This window comes from Charadrius vociferus, unplaced genomic scaffold, assembly GCF_000708025.1.
Source record: "Charadrius vociferus isolate BGI_N301 unplaced genomic scaffold, ASM70802v2 scaffold163, whole genome shotgun sequence".
In the NCBI taxonomy this organism is placed as follows: Eukaryota; Metazoa; Chordata; class Aves; order Charadriiformes; family Charadriidae; genus Charadrius; species Charadrius vociferus.
Window position 1 is genome coordinate 15058696 of NW_009648332.1, and position 21800 is coordinate 15080495.

Below are 21800 nucleotides of genomic sequence, written 5' to 3' on the forward strand. Positions count from 1 at the left end.
CACCTAACACACATAGTACATACAAACACAGTACTACATACAGCTGCTAAAAGTTATGTTCCTGCTATATCTGCACGTAAACCCACACCTTTTAATGAAGTCTTGTCATTCTAAACTCAGGGACAATACCCTTGCAAGCAGCAAATTTAAGCATGCTAGGAAAAAAAAAACCACCAAAACAGTCGGTATGCAGAAGAAACGTTAACATGGAGACACTGACTTAAATGAGAAGCTAGGTAAAGGCATTATGAATCAACTCTCAAATTTGAGTATTCAGAGTGACGCGATTTGCAATGGCTAGATTCTTATCATTAGGAACTACCAAAGGTTTTGTGGGTGGTTTTTTGTTAGTATTTCTTTGGTGGTGGTGGGGTTTTGGGTTGGTTTATGTGTTGTTGGATTTTTGGCTTGGTGTGTTTTGTCAGGGGTTTTTTTTTTGGCAGTGGGTTTTTTGTTTGTGTTTTATTTTGTTTTTAAACTAAGAACTTACATCTGTCCAGGGTTATGAATCTTATATATCAGTAAAACCAGACCAAAATATCATTTAGTCCAATTTGCTAATTTTAAGAATGCAAAATCACAATGAACAAGCATTTACAAGGACAGCACAGAGACCATGTCATGATGGAGGAAAAATAAACACAAGTGAGTGAAAAAGATGAGATGATGTGCTGCCACGCTCCTTACCCATTGCTGCTGCTGTTGGAGCTCCCTGATGGTATTCTCAGCTTGCTCCAGTTTAGTAATGGCCTCATCACTCTGCTGTTTGATGGTGGCCAGCTCCCGTTTTATGAGGTAGTTTTCCTCAGCCTCCTGAGCCCTTGTCACTTGTCCCTTAGGACATAATTTAGTTTTTTAAGCAATTGAGGACAAATCCAAGAAAGATTGTCTTTGTGATGCTTAGCCGCTTATTTCATCAGATTGGTTTTGCAAACAGCACAAAACACAATTGGCAGAAATTTTAGGACAAGGTAGTACTAAACAGCTGCTTTAGTACTTTATTATGAAGTTCAGCATCCATTTAGCAAGCACAATTGCGTACTTGCATTCAATAAAATTCCTTTCATGCAATATTACTCATTTGTACATGCACAGATTTAAGTTTGCATTATTCAGTTTCAGTGTTAATACAGTGTCATAGAATCCATTTGTCATAGGAATTTGTACCAAAAATTACATTAGGTTAGGAAAAAAATAGCGTGCAGGTATTGGGTTCATATATTTTTAGTAAACAAAATTAAACAAGCATCTAGCAAGAGATTAGCTCTATATTTACTCAAAATCAGCAAGGCAGGGATAGAGTACAGCATGCAAATATGCATGCATTAAAGCAGTTTGGGGTTTTTTGAGAATAGGAAGAGAGTCATAGAGAAAAAGACTAAAAGACTATACCTGTATCAATCTATCTGCCAAGGAAGCACTTTCCTACAAAGGAAAAATTCAGATAGGAATAAGGAAAAGAAAAACCAAAAAACAAAGGGGTGATAATAGTGACAAAAAAAGACAAGAGCTGAGAGAAAGAAAATGCCCAAATTCTACCCATATTCTGTACAAACTCTTTTTGCAAAATTAACAACTCTTCATATAAATTAAGGCAACTCAGCTTGCAAGTCCCAGGAAGCAGCCTTTTCTGCAATAGATTTAACACAGTCTTTCTGCGTTACAAGGTCTCAAAGCCAGAATTCCGTAACACTAAAAATTCACCTAGAGGAGACTGGGTATTTTTATCAGAATGGCTCGCTTCCTTAATTAACAAAAGTTACTGATACATTATCTGATATGATATAGCAAATAGATGCAAGATGTTATTTATGGTCTGTCCATAACGTGAAAGGCAGGCATAATTTGAGCACTCCACTAAGCACCAAGGCATTCATGCAGAACTAAAGCTTCCAAAAAGATGAAGCAGAAAAGTTAAATGGTGCAAACTGACAGAGACAAGTAGAAAATTTCAGCTATGACACGAAATATTTTATTTTACTGAACTCATTAACTGCTCAACTGAGTTACTGCAAAACTTCTCTTTCCTTGCCAAAGTTTTGCAAGAAAGAAATTTTCACTTATGCACACCGACAAGCACTATGTTTCCCCCCGACCCAAGTTGCACATTTAATTAATATCTACTCTATCATGCTTGAAAGCGCTCAATTTTTGCAGATTCTACAACAGAGAACACATCTATTCACAGACCATCTTTGTCCTTGGAACTTTTATTAAAATTAAAGTTCAAACTAGTTGATAAGAGCTATGACTTAGAAGTTAAGGTAAGCAGTTTGTCATTAAGGTACACTAAAGAAATCACAACTAGATCATACAGGTTAGGATGAGGAAAAACTACTTTAAAATAAAACTAAGTTTCAAAAAAAATGTGTTTGTTCACACTTTATGATCAGTTTTCAGATGCTGTGATGATAATGATCTTCAGAAATTCTTATTAATAGATAATATTGTCCGTTTTGAAATGTTCTAATTCCAGTCAGAATAGGATACTAAAGTGAATTCTGAAATTTTAAGTACAGAATTTGCAAAAGCACTAAATCCAATTTCAAATCTCTGCAATTTAAGTATAAAACAGGAATAACTACTATTAGAAATTTGCCAACAGCATTGAAGTGATTGACTACAGCTTCACACTTCTTTGAAAGTCTGCTCTTTTCAGTTAATTTTATCAGCACTTCAATATTAGACACAAAGATGTTTATAAAATTGTATTTTTGGTAACAACTTTCACAGCATGTCTTTATTATGTACTTTTTTTCCAAACTAAATTCAGAAATCAATTAATTCCAATTTGACATAGATTGACCATTTTTCCAAGAAACTATAATGGATTTAACATCTGAAGTGCGAAAGCTTTCAATTATGTCACTCTAAATCGAGTCTTTACCATTTTCTTCCCTGTGAAACATGAACCACTGTTTGCAACGCACAAGAGCATTCGATTTCATTTGTTGAAAGATAGTTGCTATTCGTGGTTAAGATGGACAAGAATGTTCTCATTCTAGAGCAGACCAGCTCAGATGCAATCTGTCACAGGAAGCATGACACCAGATACAGAAGAGACCGTCAGAGAACAACGCCTGCATGTTGGCAATGTATTGACAACGGTTATCACGCACTTTTAAAGTTATATCCAGTTACAAAGAAGCCTAACAAAACTCTATTCCAGACTAACTCTGTGAAAAATACGTCTTAAAAGATATTCTCCCCCCCATGTACCCATAATTGCTACAAAAATTCAAAATTACGTAACATAAATTAATGTCAGCAGACTTCCTGTACTGAATATGAATACTGCAACAACACCCCTCTACTGCTGTATTCACTAGCGATGAAATAATCTGCCTTCATCTCCATCTCTCTCTGGTCATTGGTAGGTCTGTCATTGTGATCCTACATAAAAACACTCAGCAACTTCAGATTTTCAAAATTGAGGATTCTCTCACAATAACCTCTTTTCCACCCAAGCAGTCCACTATTTCATGTAGTCTTCTGGACTTTGAACAGATGCTTCTAATTCAGAAAGAAAACAGTACAACAAAAGTTGGGTATGTCAAAATGTTTGATTTCATATTCACCAAGAGCCAGACATAACAAACCTTAAACATTTACAAGCACTGACCCTAATTGCTTTGTTACTGGCATGCTATTGGGCTAAGCACTGTTAGTAAACACCACAGATTAGCAGGAAAAACAGTAAGCTACAATTCTGATATTCCCATTTCATATAATAAAATTGCCATCAATTTAAGTATAAATTAACACAGATTAAGTCTAATCACCAGCATACTTACTTTTTCTAGTGTTTCGATGCGCTGTTTTAGGAGTCTGTTTTCAGTTCGTAACCTCTGGAAGGTAAACAGTTCAGAATTGTATTTCTCGAGTTATGAATTGGAAGTCAGATAAAAGCCAAGCAAGCTAACAATGTTTTTATCTCATCATATCTATGAAAATCAATATAAATACAAAAATAATTAGTGACCTTTTTAACATCCTTTTGTATTATGTACTAACTCAAAAGATGAGTTTAAACAGCTTGATACGGCAAAGATGAGATGAAGTCTCGTGTTATACAAAAGCATCTGTGTTGCATTAGATGAAAGCAGTATGTCTGCAGGTCAACCACAGGGCTTATTTACACATTAGACTTGATAGCCACCTCCTCCTTATAAACAGAGACAGGCACAGTCTTCATGGTTAGGGATCATGACATTAACCTGTCCTAGGTGCAGGGAGGGGACTGAGATAGCTACAAGTTTTCCTTCCTTTACCCCCCAATAATTTACATTAAATTATATAATAATATTTATTTAATCTGTAAGGTTATACTGAGAATTATTTACCTCAGATGCCCCAGAAGGGAGAAAGAATTGTACTGAATTGTGTATTTTACCTGCATTTCCTGTAAATTTTAGCTGTCAGCATTCAGATAGAAGCTATCTGTATCCCTAAGAATAGAGCCATGGATATCAATTCAGTAATGCTTTATTCTGCCAGGCTAAGAGGCAGGCTCAACATGCTTGCTTCCCATCTCCCTGAAACGGCAGAGCTTCTTAGCAGACTAGAGTAAGCCAGAAACGGTTTATATAAGGTCCCAAAGCAGGGCTTAGAAACAGACAGTTTTGGGTTATTGGGTTTGGTTAGCTGGGTTGGGGGGTTTTTGTTGGTTTGTTTGTTTCATTGATTTGGTTGGGGTGTTGGTTTTTTTGGGGGGCAGGATTTGAAGTAAGTTAAAATACTCAAATCTAAAGTTCATTGTCTTTCAAATTATTTTATTCTGTCCTATTCCGCAGAGAGCTGTCATTTGAGCCCTGCAAATCTTCTGATTTGAGATGCCATTACAGCAGGTCATAATGCTGCCGTCTCACTGCCTGTTACAACAATAACAAACTGTCTGAAAAAGCTCAAAACACCTTTGTGCTCCCAGAATTTTTCTGAAGAAGCAATGCCTTAGAAACTGATATTGAGAGGCAAAATGACTGGCAGTGAATAGGAAGAAGGCAGGCTGTACCTCGCTCCCTCTACTAAGCTTTATATACTACACTTGCCCATCATTTCTCCCACTGCCTAAAAACAAGGAGGCAAATCCAGATCAAACACCATGCTGTGAAAAACATGTGAAAAGGGGAAAAAAAAAGAGCAGCAAAAGCCTATTTATGTCACAAAAGCAAAAAGATGCATTGATTAAGTACATACAGGAAGTAGGTCACAGTAAAAGGGAAACAGAGACTGCACTCGCAGGGTGGTTTTTTCCTCATTATGTATCAATTGCAGAAGCTCCGAAAGAAAAAGTGACTGCAGACAGAAGACACTCAATCTTGGGTCCAATGCATAAGAAAAATCAAGATCTCAAAATCAATGATAAACCACTCAAGTGCATTCTGATAAACTCTATCTTAACTTGTGTCTTACAAGCCTCCTGTGTGGGACACCTACATCTAAACCAGCATACCCGGAACTTCTGATAAGCGAGGCCATCTGTAATCAAGCTTTAGTCAGCAGAAAATAATGAAAATTAAGTACAGCGGGTCTCCATCAAAGATTTTTCTTTAGATGTCCACCAGAAGTCTCAATAATTTCACTATGAGTGTCCTTTATGAACAGAGATCCCAAATACAAATGCTGAAAGAAAAGAATTTGGGGACCTCCATTATATGTCCTGCTACATATACAGATCAAGTATGTAACCCCACATCTAGGAATTAAACTGATCCATAAATAAATCTGTTGAGGCTCTCTTACTTTAATTTCAACTTGTTCTTCCATTTCTTTTGTCTTTATTGTAGTGTATTCCTTTTCTAACCTAAAAATTAGAAATAGTAAGTTATGATTAGCAAAATTGCGGGTAACTTCTTTGTGTAATACCTAATAAACAACAGTAGAACAGAGATACAGATTATTGATATTTCCTCTGTTTAAGTGGCCGCTTGCAATGCACTCCTGTAAATATTTAGACTGGACATTAAATTTAAACACAGACTTGTGTAGATACAGACTCTGAACCGGCACTCTGAAGTGCAGGTGCTTGCTTGTATACATTTGCAGTGGCAATGAGTTGGAGCTACTCTGTAATAACCACTCAATGTAATTATACAATAATCAATTCAATAGATTCAATCAAAAGAAAACACAGCTTGGGAAGTCTGGAAGACAAAAAGAAGCAAAGAGATTTGAGACAAAGATCTTAAACATATAAAATAATTTTGGCACCTCTCCAGCAAACCACAGAATTGTCCCAATTGAAAAAGGTGTCAACAAGAAAAAACAAGCTGGGATAAACAATGCCTCTACAGAACACAACCAAGGAAGTTTAGACTTGGAATGGCAGGATTTTTAAACTACATACACTTATATTGGCTTTCAGAGAAAAATGTTTTCCCTGAAAGCTTTATTACCATTTCTGGTTTAGAGAAGACTGCGCACTCTACAGCACTGATCACAGGCCGCTGACAGAAGGATCGGCAAACTCAAATTGAAAGACCCTAGCACAATCTGCAGTGCAGGAACACTGAATGTTCAACACGCTACAACCAACTGGAGAATCGCCAAACTTAATCCTGGAAAAGCACAATGTGTGCAGCTTGGCTTATCAAAACAGAATTTACGAAATGCAGAAAAGAGAAGACATGCAACTAACCTCAAAATAAAGTAGTATTATGCTCAGAACTTCAAAGCCCAAATGAAAGTTATTTTACAATTACCAATGTTATTACAAAGTTTCATCAATTTATATTTTGAACAGCGCTTATCTTGACCATACGTGCACTCTTTAGCACTGTGAATACTTTTCCAGTTCCTGAGAACTAAAGTCTTAAGAATTTAGGACAGATCATAAAGTTGAACCTCCTTTCCCTGCTTCAGCCTCAAAAAAACTAAACAATCCCTCCCCCACAAAAAAAAACCCCACACATACATCCCCCACACACTGCTTTTTCTATTCAGATCCCGTTTACAGAAGTACTGTAATTCCTCATAACTTGCAGCTTTCTTCAAAAGCTTTTTTTTTTTTAAATGACATATAGCTTTATTGTATTTAAGAAAAACAGCAAATACTGCTTCAGAAGAATTTTCTTGCAGATAAAGCTTCAGTTTTAACTGTTTATAGTATAAAACACCAAAAAAATTAAAGACTGAAAAATCAACATGAAATACTGAATAACTAGTTGTAAAATTAAACAAACAGTAGCTCTCAGCAACAGTATAATCTATTTTTCTCAAAATGTTATACCTACTTTTTCATCTTTTTTGCATTGTATTTGACTTGGTAAGATGCTTGGATTAATTTGTCTGGACCACTGTCAAACTGATGTGGAATGACCTTTTGAAAGTGCTAAAAGCAATCAGAGCACAAGATTACATATAATTAATAGCTGCAAGGAAATACACACACACTACACATTTCAGACAACTCTTTACAATTATTATAACCTTAATTTACCTGTAACATTCCTTCCATGTCAAGTTGCAGTAATTCTGCTTGGTTCATCTGAAGTACTGCTAAACCTACTCGAAATACTATTTCTAAACCCTGAAAACAGAAGTTAAGAAATACCCAACAATTATTCATGGCATCGTCAACAGTACAGAGCGATTCTACTATTTACTAACGTTGGAAATCTCACCCAGTTTCTCAAAGAGGCAAAAGGGCTACTGAAAAATGTCTCAATAAACTGGTTCCTGATTTCTTATTCTGTCCCAAGGACGTGAAGTCTGGATATCTGTCCTGATGCCAGACCCCTCCTCAGAGAGCCTAGTGCTGAGGTAAAAACTCGAGTGACAGGTGTTCTCTATGTGAGCTTTATCAAACATTTTAAATACATCTAGTACAAAACCCCCCAGGCATTTCTCAAAAAAGCCATTTTAATTTCAGACATGGTACAACGCAGTTAAACAGATAAAAAGGAATGTTACACTCATATATACTATCTTGGACATTCTTGAGTGTAAGCTGAAAGGATCCACCTTTGACTTACTATTTTCCAAAAGATGATTGCAGAGAACAAGCATAAATGGACCAAAAGCTTTGGTTTGTTACCAGTTACAATCACACCAAGTTCCAATCCTAAACATGACTTAGGTGTCTTCATGATAGTGACACTGAACAATTCCATAAGTTTATTTGGCTATTGTTCATCATCTGGACAATAAAAGATGCCAACACTCTCTCTTCTTGGTCTCCATATCCCCATGGAGCTTTAGCTTTGCTCTGAAAGCAGCATTACTTTCCACCCCAAACTTACTATCATACTGAGAAACTGATGTCCCTGTTGTATGCAATGCTATTGCACTGCACCCAGAACTGATAGATTTGGTGACTCTTCAATAGGCTTAGAGTAGAAAGTTTCATACAGTTACCTACATTCAAAGATTTAGTTGCTCTTCCTTGACAAACTACATACACCTTCCCCTACAAAATAATCTGATAAGCATAAGGACTAAAAAGCAAGACTATTTGAGATTTGCCTGTCATAATGGGATTTATACCACTACCTAAATAACTGCTTTTAACAGCTACTCTTTAAATGGATCATACAAGTATTAACTAGTTACCTCAGACATAAAAATATCAAATATTCTTGTTGCAATTGGTAGTGGAAAAGTTGTAAGGAATATAGTTAAAAACCATGACGACGCATACATAGAAGTGTGGAAACTCTGAGACTGAAAGTGCACATAAAGCTCTGGAAGATGCTCCTGGAAAAAAAAGAGGAAGAAAAAAAATATACATTAAGCTTCTGCTAGGAGTTTTAGCATGTCCATGTTTTGGACAAATTTTGAATAAAAGAAAATAATTGGTATTTAGTACAGACAGCAGCTTCATAACACAGGACTTGGAAAGATGTTACTCATCATCATCAAGAACCATGCAACACAAGTCTCAGTACAGAATGCCCTACAACACTTCTACCCTGCAAAGCAAAGATTACAAAACCACTTCCTGATCCCAATAAGAAGTTGAAACTCGTAAATCTCTAAGTCACATCTAGAGTGGGCTACAAAAAAAAAGCTGGAAAAGTCTAGGGTATGGCCAGAGACCTACATCTTATTTGCTGTGTAACATTCCACCCCTGAGCATCATCATGTTAGCAACTGCATCACAAAACACAAACCTATTTGTCTCTGTCAGCCTGACCACGAAGAAAAAAAGTGTTGTGTCCCAAATCTGAACACAATTTTAATTCTACATCTGAGGGTATCTCCCAGGTTTCCATTTTTTAAAATAGCTATGAATTGACTACGAAGACGTTGACTTTCAGAATCTTCAATACAAACAGAATTAGACATGCATATACTTAAACTGTAGCAATACAAATCACCGTGCTTCTGTGTCTAAAGCCAGTCACTGTCTGCCAAAGGTTAAAAAAGTAGACCCCACAGCCACATGCATTTACTTCTGAAGTTCTGAAACTAGCTACTGTCACGAGAACAGCCTATGAGCCAACAGACATGCCTGCTCTTGAACTGAAATTCCCACATTTCTTATTAATAGTTACTGAAGAGAAAGTTTGATAGATGCTGTATGTACCTGTATCATGCATTCAAACTGGTACATACAAAGACCCAGTTCAGCCATGCTTGGTTTAAAGAGTTCTCGTAGTCTGTAATCTTGCATTAGCTTAACAAACACACAGAATGCCTCTTCTTCTGGCATCTATATTAAAAATAAAAAAGCATAGTAAAAACTCTGGACAAATGTAAGGATCTATCAGAGTAAGGGCCTGGGAGGGTTTAAGGTGTTTTTGTGTGTGCGGGCACACAGTTAGGTTTTTGGTTGTTAATTTGTTGGGGGTTTTCCTGGTTTTTGGGGTTTTCTTAAGGGATTTATAACCAATTACTGCAACGAACTTTTCTATATAGTGAATTCTATCAAGTGATTTCTGAACTGAAATGGAGGTCTGCAAGTTTCCTACAGTGTACCCTACTTTGTCATAAAACAAAAGGCAGTAATACAAAGGCAGCTGTAAGATTATCAAATCAACTGTGAAGTTCCATTTGAGGTGATTCAGTGTAATAGAATTGAAATGAGAAGTTTGTTAACAGTTGAAACAACACTCAGCAAAATAGCTTGCAAGGCTGCAATCCTACCTTAAATGTATTCTCCCACTCAAAGACAGTACCTTCGTGGCAAATGGAACCACAGAGAATAAGTCTCATTTGATTTGCAGAGTAAACAGCTGCCCTTGACAATTCCATTGTAATAAAATGACGAAGGAAAACCATTATAAGAATTCCCAATAAACCACCATGATATATTATGCATTCCAGCAGGGATTTTAAAGGTTCACATATTTTTAATAAAAAATTTACCTGCATAAGCAGTAATCCAACTATAAAAGCGCTTCCTTGACAGTATCCAACCTCACGATCCACCAAAGAATAAGCCTGAGAAATAAAGTTTTAAGACTCTCAATAATTAGAACCTCATGATCAACAAAAAGTAATCATAGTTCATGCCGTTATTTGGCTAATAGCTTACTCTTCCTCTCCCAAATCCAGCAAGGACAGACATTCTATTCAGAAGTTTTAGTCAGATATTCTAGTTGCTCCCTGCTGCTACAAAGTGGTATGAACTCTTCTCTCTGATAGCCTACAAAGCTGCAACTAGGCATACCAAAAAATAAATAAAGAAAGAAAATACATGCAGTTTGTAACTACAGGAATTTGCCAAAAGATAACAGAGACAGCTGGCATACAAACTGCACAAGGTTACTACTTTTCTAGGAGACAGACCGACAACAAAACAACAGTTCTTTTCAGAAAAATTAAGTGCTGCAGGTTTATTTAGAGGTGGAGGAAATGCAGTGATCCCCATGCATGTTTCATCTTCATTTCAGAGTCATGGAAGTTACTGTGATTCGGAAGCCTGCCAACTTTTCTGTTGAAACTATCTTGTATAGGAAAGTCTGTCTTTCAAAATTTAAGCTCTAGTACAAAGATGACAAAATAATGCAAACTTAATTTTATGGTGGGATTCTCATTTTGTGCTTGGGCACTGTAACAACTGCACATTAGCTTCTACCTGCCCTTTGCTCCTACCACTTGCAGGTTCTCAAACACTTCAAAACTGAATGCTAGTTCTGATTTACAGTGTTCTTGTCTTAGTCAAGATTGTTTACTTTACTTTGTGGAACATTTTATTCCAGTGTACTATCAGCATTTAGCATGTAACTTTGTTTTAATGCAAACTTATTAACTTTTTTTAATCTCTTATAAAGTAAAACCATTAGCTATAGGAATAACATGTTTGAAAGCTATCTGTGAAACTGGAATGTAATTTGTTAAACCATTTGTGTCAAGTGGAGTAAGTTTAAAAATACATGAAACTGATGCAAGTTCAGTATATATATGGCCAATTATTTTCCAGGCTTTTGTGCTCATTCTTCTAATGTATTTTCAAGGGCTGAAATACTGACTTACCTTCATTACATTGAACAAGACCTCCTGTCCAAGGCTGTCTTTTTCTTTAAAAAAATCATGTTCAGGGTATGTTCTAGCAATGTCCCTTCTTATTAATTTCTCACAAGGAGATGTCATTTTCAAAAGCTCTGAATACTGATCCTTAATTGGCATGCTTTGAGCACTGCACAACAGTTGCCAAACAATTGCTCTGAAATGATGAGGTATCCCTTTTCGAACAAGCTCCTAAAGCACAAAAGAGACACAAATTCAGTTATATTTCCTGAAAATATAAACATAAGCCTAAAGAACAACACACTTGAACATATTAAAGTTCCTCACAACTTCAGAGAATGTTTACATCGTGTCACAAACCAATCATGGAGTTTATATAATGTGTGAACCTCAATTTTAGCCTGGTAAGTTGTCAGCTAACAAAAGCAAGGAGAGTCAGAATCTTTTTTAGTGGCTAAACTAGCTAATAAATGTAGTCCCCTATTCATAGTAAGCTACTTCAAAAGTGTAATATTCAAGTAATTTTAAACAAGAACTCCGATGAGCCAGAATTTGATAGTTATTTTTACAGTTCACAAAAGATTACGGAAGATAACACCCTTAATTATATTTGTGGTGATTGAGATATAAGAAATCACCACTTCAAAATTATTTCCAAGACAGGTAAACGATTAAAAAGTGGAATTAACTACAGCACAGCCAACTGCAACAAAAACTATTGCCCCCTACTACTATCAGAAGTCATTTGACAAACTTGACAAGTTACATCTAATTTCTCTGGTGTGCCAGTATTTCCCAGTTCTTTTTTAAGAAAGTATTTAAATGTAGTTTCAGATACTGGACCAAAAAAACATTAAGTTTACATCTAGTGAATTAACAAAATTTACTTTATCTTCCCTGAAAACAAACAAACCAGCTAGGTATTACACAATTCAAACCTTCCTAGATCAACAGATCTAAGAACCTGGCACTTGTCCTTTCAGAAAGCACAAGCAGAAAGTAGTCTTGTTGCTTGATCTGAAAATTGAGAAAAAAGTATGAGTAAGGAAGTTTACAGACTTAGTGGTACTTTCTGCAACTAGGATCAGGCTGACCTAGAAGATTGTCTCTTCAAGACAAGAGGGTTCCTTTAATAATTTGTTGTACCTTAAGAACTGTTATCAAGTATTCTGTCTCCTAAAGGATAGTTTCTTTCACTAGTATTTATTCTGAAGCCAGAGTAATCTCCTGGTTTGCAAAGCTTCCTCTTTTTCCTGTTTGTTCCAAATATTTCTCCTACTTCTGCAAACTAAGATTTAAACTAAGTTATAACTCTTAAAGACTCCTGCTTTCAAGTTTTGTTTTTGTTAAGCTTAAACTCTGCTGCAGTTTTGCATCACTAACCTTAATTTTCTCCTACCCCTAAGATCTCCAGCCTTCTTCAGAACCATCCTAGTAATGCCACTCCAAATATTTGTCCTGTCTATGACACAACTGTGACACCCTGGGTTATTCCCTGAAAGATTTCCAACTCCGAGACAACAACCTTAACACATCCACTTTCCACATGTCTCTAGCTATCATTTGTCAACGATGCACTATCAGATTGCAGATCAGTCATCCTAAAGCCTCCAGGGCTACTAATAACAAAGCATTAGCAAGTGGTTTCTTGCTTTAAGATACCACACACCTGCTTGACGAAATAACAGAGTTGACGCCTCCAAGAATCCTAAAGGAACAGCAGGAAAACACACCTACTAAGCGGCACTAAAATGATGCTATTCTACACAGTATTATGCACACTGAAAAGCAGGACTTAAGTCATCCTTCAGAAGCCCTCCATAAACAGGAAGGGAGTTCTGAAGTGGATCAAAAGACATAAGGATGGAAGACATCACCAATGCAGGAAGGTATATACACCTATAGCTAAAACTTAAACAACTTACCAAATAGCTAATAACTTAAGACCAGCTTTTATAGCCAAGACATAAAGATACCTATGCTGCTGAAGTCATACCTACTGACACAATCAGGAAATAGGTATGGATGTTCTGGTATTCCATCCCAAATGCCAAATGAAACAGTTTAGGCTGACTTTCCACAAACAAAACAAAAACAAACAAAAATATTGAGAATTATTTAACCAGCAAAAGAAAACTCAGTAGCAATATAATTAAATATTTACTGCGAGTTAGGTAAATACTCCCAAATTATACTTGGCCAGCTGTAAAAACAAGTGACACTTTAAAATGTTCAAATGAACTCTGTCCAACCATATCTACTTATTACCATCTCACTTCTGCTTTCTCTTGCCAGGTTCACGTGGCCTTCTTTTCATGGCCTTTTGGGAACACGTTTCCAAGAACTGTTTTCCCTATGCAAGCAGAAGTCTTGAATTAATTTTCTTCCCTTGTTTCCTCTCTCAAGTCATGTTCTCTCAACTGCTTCACATAAAAGATACTTTACTTTAGCCCATTGTTCTGCCTTCCCACAACCTATTCATACACACACATTTCAAACCGCTCAAAAGACCCTGAAAATTTGTATTCTGCACATAAAACTACAGACTAGAGTCAATAAAGAACCAAAGCAGAACAGACTTGCCTACAAAGAATCCCACGCTGCTGTACTTGCTGCCTCTGAAACATGGCAAACACCATGTTCAAATGCCCTAGATACTTCTTAGTTTGAATTCAAAGTGCAATTGAATTCCACTTCTGTACACGCCCACGACTAACCCAGACTGGATACACACTAGTCAAAGTTTGTCCGATCCACTGAGAATTTAGAAAGTATATTTTATTCTACTTAAGGTCATCCCTGGGGTCAAGCAAGCACACTAGACAAGCACAAAAGCTAAACTCATCAGAGCCTCATACAGTAGGATTATCAGCTTGTCTAATAAGAATGCTTTAAAAAGACAGCTGCTCAGTGGGAAAGAATCATAGCATCCAGCTATCAGATGCCCTGAAGTCGGTTTTCAGTAATTCCATTTTGGAAACATGAAGCGAGTGTTCCCTGCGTTCATGGAAATCTCTCATTAGAGGTAGATTGCAAGCTTCAGTATTCAAGATACAGTAAACACTTTCAGTTTTCAATAAGAGACATTTGCCAGGCAAACCATTACCAAAGTCTGGTAGCAGTTACATAGGAAGCAGTAAGGCTTAAGGATGGAAGTAGATTAAACTGGAAGCTTCTATTACATATTTATTTTAAAAAACATAAGGCCAACAGGAAGATAAACCAGTATCACTTCTATCACATTACAAATATATCCTAAAAAAAAAAATAGTGTCCAACTACTACCTTAACTTGTTTTTCCTTCTTCTTCCGTACATCTTCCCATTCATTCACAATCCTCCCCCACAGGATCCATGAGTCTTCTTCAAGATGGCTGAGATTGCTAGAAGCTGATGAACTAGATACAAGAGAAGATCCACTATTTCTTCTTGACCCATTTACCGATCGCAAGGATTTGCTATCTGTTTCCAAGAGTCTGCAAAGAAAGCACACAAAAACCAAGTTGTTCTAATCACAGGACTACACTATTAATTGTTTAGAAATCAATTCTTCCAACCTCTTTACAAAGAGCACACCCAAAGTTGTTTCCAACATCCATTTGTACTAAATTTAAAGAGAAAAATTAGTCAATGTTACTGTTTCTTCTAAGATCTCAAGTAATTCTGCATACAGCAGAACAACTCACATTGCAGCCTTTTAAGAAACAGATAAAAATGCCACATCACACATAGAATCATAGAATCGCTAAGGTTGGCAGGGACCTTTAAGATCATCACGTCCAACCATCAACCTACCCTGACAAAACCACTTCTAAACCATGTCCCTGGGCACCTCATCTACCCTTTTTTTTTTTTAAACACCTCCAGGGATGGCAAATCCACCCCCTCCCTGGGCAGCCTATTCCAATGCCTAATAACACTTTCAGTGAAAAAATGTTTCCTAATATCCAATCTAACCCTCCCCTGACATAACTTGAACCCATTTCCTCTCGTCCTCCCACTTGTCACCAGGGAGAAGAGGTCAGCCCCCACCTCTCTACAACCTCCTTTCAGGTAGTTGTAGAGGGTGACAAGGTCTCCCCTCAGCCTCCTCTTCTCCAGGCTAAACAACCCCAGTTCCCTCAGCCGTTCCTCATAAGGCTTGTCCTCCAGACCCCTCACCAGCCTTGTAGCCCTTCTCTGGACAAGCTCCAACACGAGGGGCCCAAGACTGAACACAGTACTCGAGGTGGTACACAGTACAGTACTGAACACAGTACAGAGGTGGGGCCTCACCCATGCCAAGTACAGGGAGATGATCACTTCCCTAATCCTGCTCACCACACTATGCCTGATGCAGGCCAGGATGCTGCTGGCCTTCTTGGCCACCTGGGCACACTGCTGGCTCATATTCAGCCGGCCGTCCACCAACACCCCCAGGTCCTTTTCTGCCGGGCAGCTTTTGAGCCACTCTTCCCTAAACCTGTAGCGCTGCATGGGGTTGTTGTGCCCCAAGTGCAGGACCCGGCACTTGGCCTTGTTGAACCTCATACCATTGGCCTCGGCCCATCAGCCCAGCCTGTCCAGATCCCTCTGTATCAACAACACTAAGTGAGGTTTTAACACAAGCATTTTGTGGTCTCGTGAACTAAATCTTAACACATAAAGATACCAACTTAGAGAAATTACAGAAGCATTGCAAGTCCAATGCTCCTTTACACATTCATCAACTGGAGATTAATAAGACATAGAGGGAAAATGTCTTGTTTTGAGATATAAAGTATCAGCAAGAGGGCTTTGATTTTACTAGCAACAAAAAACCCTCAATCATAGTGTCAAATGGCAAAGTACTGCAAAACAGACAGTAGTTTTAAAGAAAAGACAAAAAAGCCTCTAAAAGTCCACCAATTACGCTTTTTTTGACAGTGTAAATACAGACAGAATAATTAAAACCTGGGGCAATTTTAAAACACCTGACAACTGTTCACAAATCAACATGGTGTTTTATAAACACACAGGAAAAATCTCAGACCTAAAGAATGAGGACCAGGCAACAAGAGTGGTTAGTATAGCTAATGAATGTGTAATTAAAGCCTGGAGTTCAGATGTGAGAACTTCTGGGGTTATCAGGGAGCAAGGTATACATAAAGATGCACCAAGTGCTGGACAAGTTGCTGAGGAGAGTTCCCTGTTAGCTGGTTGCTATGGCCATCAGTTTTGCAAGGATCTGGGGATTCCGGGAAAAAAGGCGTGCTTTGTTTATCCTCAACAAATATGACCCCCATAAGCAGGGGGACATTTTTTAGACCACGTTACGCAAGAGCAAGAATTCAGACAAACTTGAAAAAAATGTTCTGCTATATTAAGAGTTTAATTTGTGCTTTAACATGCAAGAATTCCAGCATCTGTAAATCAGAGTGATCTGGTTGAATAATTTCTTGATGCACCTGCACAAAGGCATTTCAGCAAGGTCAGGTTAGGTTTTAGATATTTAATAAATGATAACCTGAGTTATATTGTTCCTGAAATTGTACACAAATCTCAGCATACCTACAATTTTTAAGATCTCTGCTACGATAGAGATATTTATACTAGCTTCCCCTGTTCCCAGCTTTCACCTACTGGTATTTATGGAAGTTAGGGGAAAAAAAAGTAATTGAACTCATGAAAACAACAAGTACAGTCTCTGCAGTAGTATTTTGTTTGGAAAAGGGTTAAATAGTAGTGCCTTTGAAAAAGAAAATAATCAAGCTTTTTCAAGACCAATTTTAATTTAGTCCACATTAAGGGAATGCAGAAAATCTTGTTTTGAGGAAAAAAAAACAAATGAAAAAACATTTTTAATGTTTAGAAACCTCACCTATACTGACCCATAATGAAAATTTATGGTTTGGAACTCCTCCTCTGAATCTGAGACAGTGCCTAAAGTTCAAATTCAAAGTAATCAGAGGAAAAACAAGCACAGAATAAAAAGTACAATTATAAAAACAAGGCTCTAACTAGTCACTTTCAGTTTTCACAGCTTTCTATAGAAGTTATGCTAAGTTTCTGTAATTTGACCTTACCTGGATAAACTCATTGTCCTTAGATTTGAAAACGGGAAGTTCTTTTTACAGTAAGTAACAAGTTCTGTGGCATTTAGTCACTGTTTTCTTTCACCTAAAACTTTTATAAATGATTTACTAATGCCAAACAGCTCCACCAGGACTCTGGACCGAGCTACCTCATTATTCTGAGGGGCCTTCCAGTATAATTGGATTACAGAATGCTACAAGACATAGCTTGATACAATTTGAGTTCTTTCCATTTCTAGCTGTTTAACTAATTCATATGCTCCTTATTAACATAAAAGCTAGCGACAAAAAGGAAACCTTTAAAAACACCCATCACCAGCAATTCTTCCAGCAAGCAGAAACAAGAATACCTCCCTGTGTTCAGAGCACAATTCCTTGTCAACAAAGTGCCACTGTGCTAAAACGCAGAGTCAAACTGTTCTCAAACTACAGTGCATCCAGTATAACAAGAGCATCAAATTTCTGTATTAAAGTGCAGTACCTTGTGAGAAAAGGTAGATTTGATAGGATAGCCTCTAATTAGAATTCACACAGGAGACTACTGTGGGATTGAACAACAGGTCTGGCTAAAGCTAAATAAAACCAGACAGGATTTGCTAGCTTACATTTACTAAATGAAGAAAGCTGACTTGAACAAGAAAGGCTTGCAAGACCAAGCTCACGTTCTTCTTTCAACAAGCAAACTAGCCTAACTGCGGGGCTTAACAAGATGACTCTAGACGTGCGCTCCAACACAGATAAGCAGTCCAAAGAACAGATATTACTGCTTTTCAAATAAAAGTTAGTCACTTAGTTGTGAACAGAGCTGAGTGCCTCAGATTAAATGCAAATTAGCCTTCTAAAAAGCATTCTCTTTTTCCTTCTTTTGATAAATTTACATTTGCTACTAGCACAGCAATAATTAAATATAGCTCATCTTTGAAGGACAGACAATCCCATAAACCACAAGGAAAAGAAGATTAGGTGGTTCTAGAAGCTGCCTTCCATTCTTCATCAAGAACTAGACAGATAAAACAGATTCCCTGAATGTTGTATTGCTGTCAGGCTGTAGTATACAAAAATGGGAGAAGACATGCCAGGTGACACAATGGCATTAGCCCCTCCTCTCACCAGTAACTCTTCTCTACTGAAAGTTACTACCCCCATAACTGAATCAGCAGAGTAAAGAAACCCAAGTACCTGAACTGCCTGAGTGCAAAGTCCAGCACGCTAGCAGAAGCTAGTTTGAGCTAAACTATCAAACTCGGCACTTAACCGCAGCACAGGGGATAGCAATCTTCAGTAGGTGTCAAAGCCCTGCAGCTATCTGCTAAGCCTAAAACCTATTTGGAGCTCAAGTTCTTCTTTAGAGTCAACCTCTCACGAACAACTAAAAATACAACCAAATTTTGCAAAAAGCCAGATGACTTAGAAGCCCTGCCTCAGAAGTGCAAGTAACTATGGTTCTGGAAATTCAGCATTAAGAAATCATACAGTCCAATTTTGTTTCTTAGCGAGTTTGCCAATTTGCAATCACTGTGCCTGTCAAGAGCAATTGATCCAACTGAAAGTTTCATTTTGAACTGTAGATGGTGCACATAAATCTACACTCATGGAAAGGCTGCCAAGAAAACAGTTGCTTACTATATAAAAAAAAAAAATAGTCTTTTCTGTTCATCCTGGCTTTTAAGAAATTACTTCTCATGAAATTAAGATATTAAGCGTCTGCCACTATTAGCATGACAGCCGGATGCATATACTATTTCTTGCAAATAAAGATGACTGAACATTGTTCCATCTCTAAACAGAGCAGATTGTATAGTGGAAAGCAAGAACTGGTTTAAGTGGAAAAAAATTCAGAAAATGGAATTCAGACTTCTTTAACATTTCAAAAAGCTAACGGAAATTACAATTTTGACATAAGAAGGTGAGAAAGTTGTATGAAAGTTTCTTCCCTGAGATACTCTATTTTAAATACAGTTGGACATGATGAACTTGGTCTTTTCCAACCTGAACAACTCTATGATTCTATGAAACTGGATACTGAAAATCGCGTGGCTCCAGTGTAAATTCTTAGGATTAGAGGCAGCTATAAACCATCCTGTAAAATCAGGAGAGAAAGACACCTTTTAGAGTTCCACAAAAAAAAAAGAACTTTTAAAAACATAGCACTAGAACACAAGTTCTTAAACCTTGGGGCCTTGAGATTGAAATGTTGTGCCATGAAGTTTTACCTAACACCCATTTAACAGCTTCTATGCTGAAACTGCAATAAACCAATTCTAGTCTCATTACTATACTTTGAAGACCAAAAAATTTTCCATTCACCTGTTCTGTTCCTCAAGTTTAGCAAGTAATTCCAAGTCGTCAGGACTCAGCTGTGTTGGTGAGGATGGTGATAATGCCGGTGTAGACAGCGTGGTAGAGGAGGATGTAGTGTGTAATGAGGCAGATGGACTTGCCACCTGACTGGCCATTTGACTGACGGTGTGCGATACAGTGTTCTTCACCCATGAGAGAGTAGAGCTCAGCTTTCCTGCAACCTTGTCTGTCGCCACCTGTGATGACAAAAAGAGGATGCAACAGTTGCCTTTTTTTTAATGCTTTTTTTTTTTCCCCTCAGTAAACCTGCTGCGATGAATAAAGGCAAAAAACATACAATATGCATGAAGTGACACTGAGATTATTTATTTCTCCAGAACACCCAAGGTCATCAGAAGCAACGCAAGCATCAACAGCAATACAATATTACAGAAGTAACATGCAAGTATTCTGCTAATCCACAAAGAAAGACTTGGAGGAATTCCTGATGTATACTCACAGAGCTCATTTCTGCAGTACAGAAATACCACAGGATCCAGGATCAGCTCAGACTTCCCATTGCAAAAATAAATATAAATAAAAGCTTATTTTAAAACATCTTGATAAACTAATAATGGCACAGAAACTGTAGAAAAATAGGCATAGAAACAGTCAACAGTTTAGTGATGGACACTGGAGCAGTACAAATATATCAATGGAAACGCTCTAGACTGCCCACTGCTCACCTTCTTTAATGCCTACAGCAGCAGGACAGAGGAGCAGGGGCACCACGTTTCCAATCTACACCAAAGCAAACGATCCTCTACCATCTGCCAGTGTGTAGAAAACAGTCACAAAGAATTTAAACCTGTGAATCCACAACAGCTCCTGAATATCTTACATTAAAGGCCTCATGCTGCCAGCTCTTCTGCTCCCTCGCTTTCTCTTCCGGTCACCTGTATCCTTCAGATACACCAAGTATCCTTGATCCCTGATCCCACTGCCAGTGCCTGGACAATCCTGAGGTTTGAGAGGGGTCCTGGAGGAAAAGTGAGAGGTGCTACTACAGCAGAAGGGAGCTCTGAGCAGACAGTTGGGGAAACTGTCGGTCCGGGAATGAGGAGGTTAACTGGGGCTGATCATAAACTGCTGCTACTTCTTGACCAGTGTTATGGGGTAATACAGCCTAACAGGTTCACAGATCACTAGAGAAGAATGAACAGCAGGCCCTGGAGGTATTTTCTAATGAACGCCTCACTAGAGCTTCCTTCAGCAACTGAAAATGTAAAAGGCTTTGACCTACAGCGATTCACAAGAGTTCAATTCTTCCCTGGCCCAACTCAGAGAAAATTTAGATGCACCCTAAAGGAAGAGCTAGCTTCCTAGTGAAACTAAGGTTGAAGAGGAACTTCCTTTGAAGTGGTGCTGCTGGCAACTATTTATTTTGACCTTTGCCGACTTCCTCAAAACACCAAATTGCTCAATGGTTGTCACAAACAATTGTGCAGTACAGCCTATACAACAATTGCTAAGATACAAAAGACACTGAGCTACAGGAAAAAAAGTCCCTGCTCAAGATCTTCTAATAGAATCTAATTAAAGCAGAATTTCAACTGGGAAAAGTAACTCCATCTCAGCACACCATGCATTTACTTGAAGCACAGTACATAGACCAAATTACTGGTTCCTAAAGCAGAAGCTTTTATTTACATACAATGCTACAATGAACTTTTTAGCAAATCAAATCCAGTAGTATTGTATTTTCAGGTCACATGGAAAGGAAGACACACTGAATGCTTTCAGAAAAACAGGAGGAACACTACAGGCCAAACACAGAACAGTGGTACTCAATCTCCCCACTTCCTCTCCACCAGCAACATGACACTTAAGAGTTCTCCTAGAGGACTGTGAAGATGTTTCCAGTTTCCATATGCTTAACATTCATTCTGGGAATGGTAACAGATTTTGCTAGAAATCCTCAGATGCAGGGATACAAGCCACAGGGGGGGAACAGTAAGGTCCCAACATAAGCATCAGCAAGGTTCCAGTTGGTTCT

At 37.8% G+C, this 21800-nt stretch overlaps 1 protein-coding gene across 1 annotated transcript in view; it reads right to left on the bottom strand.

The window, feature by feature from the left end:
• EVI5 (ecotropic viral integration site 5) overlaps window positions 1-20001 on the bottom strand; it is a 70074-nt gene extending 50073 nt beyond the window's left edge. Inside the window, exons 1-12 of the mRNA XM_009884741.1 lie at window positions 19772-20001; window positions 14698-14887; window positions 11419-11643; window positions 10309-10383; window positions 9527-9652; window positions 8551-8694; window positions 7439-7528; window positions 7233-7330; window positions 5743-5803; window positions 3795-3848; window positions 1393-1425; window positions 688-834 (exon numbers count right to left, since the gene is read on the bottom strand). Of these exons, the coding sequence (XP_009883043.1) occupies window positions 688-834; window positions 1393-1425; window positions 3795-3848; window positions 5743-5803; window positions 7233-7330; window positions 7439-7528; window positions 8551-8694; window positions 9527-9652; window positions 10309-10383; window positions 11419-11643; window positions 14698-14887; window positions 19772-19920 (1392 nt within the window). The 5' untranslated portion in view covers window positions 19921-20001. The remainder of the gene's footprint in view (window positions 1-687; window positions 835-1392; window positions 1426-3794; window positions 3849-5742; window positions 5804-7232; window positions 7331-7438; window positions 7529-8550; window positions 8695-9526; window positions 9653-10308; window positions 10384-11418; window positions 11644-14697; window positions 14888-19771) is intronic.
• Between the last annotated feature and the right edge of the window lie 1799 nt (window positions 20002-21800).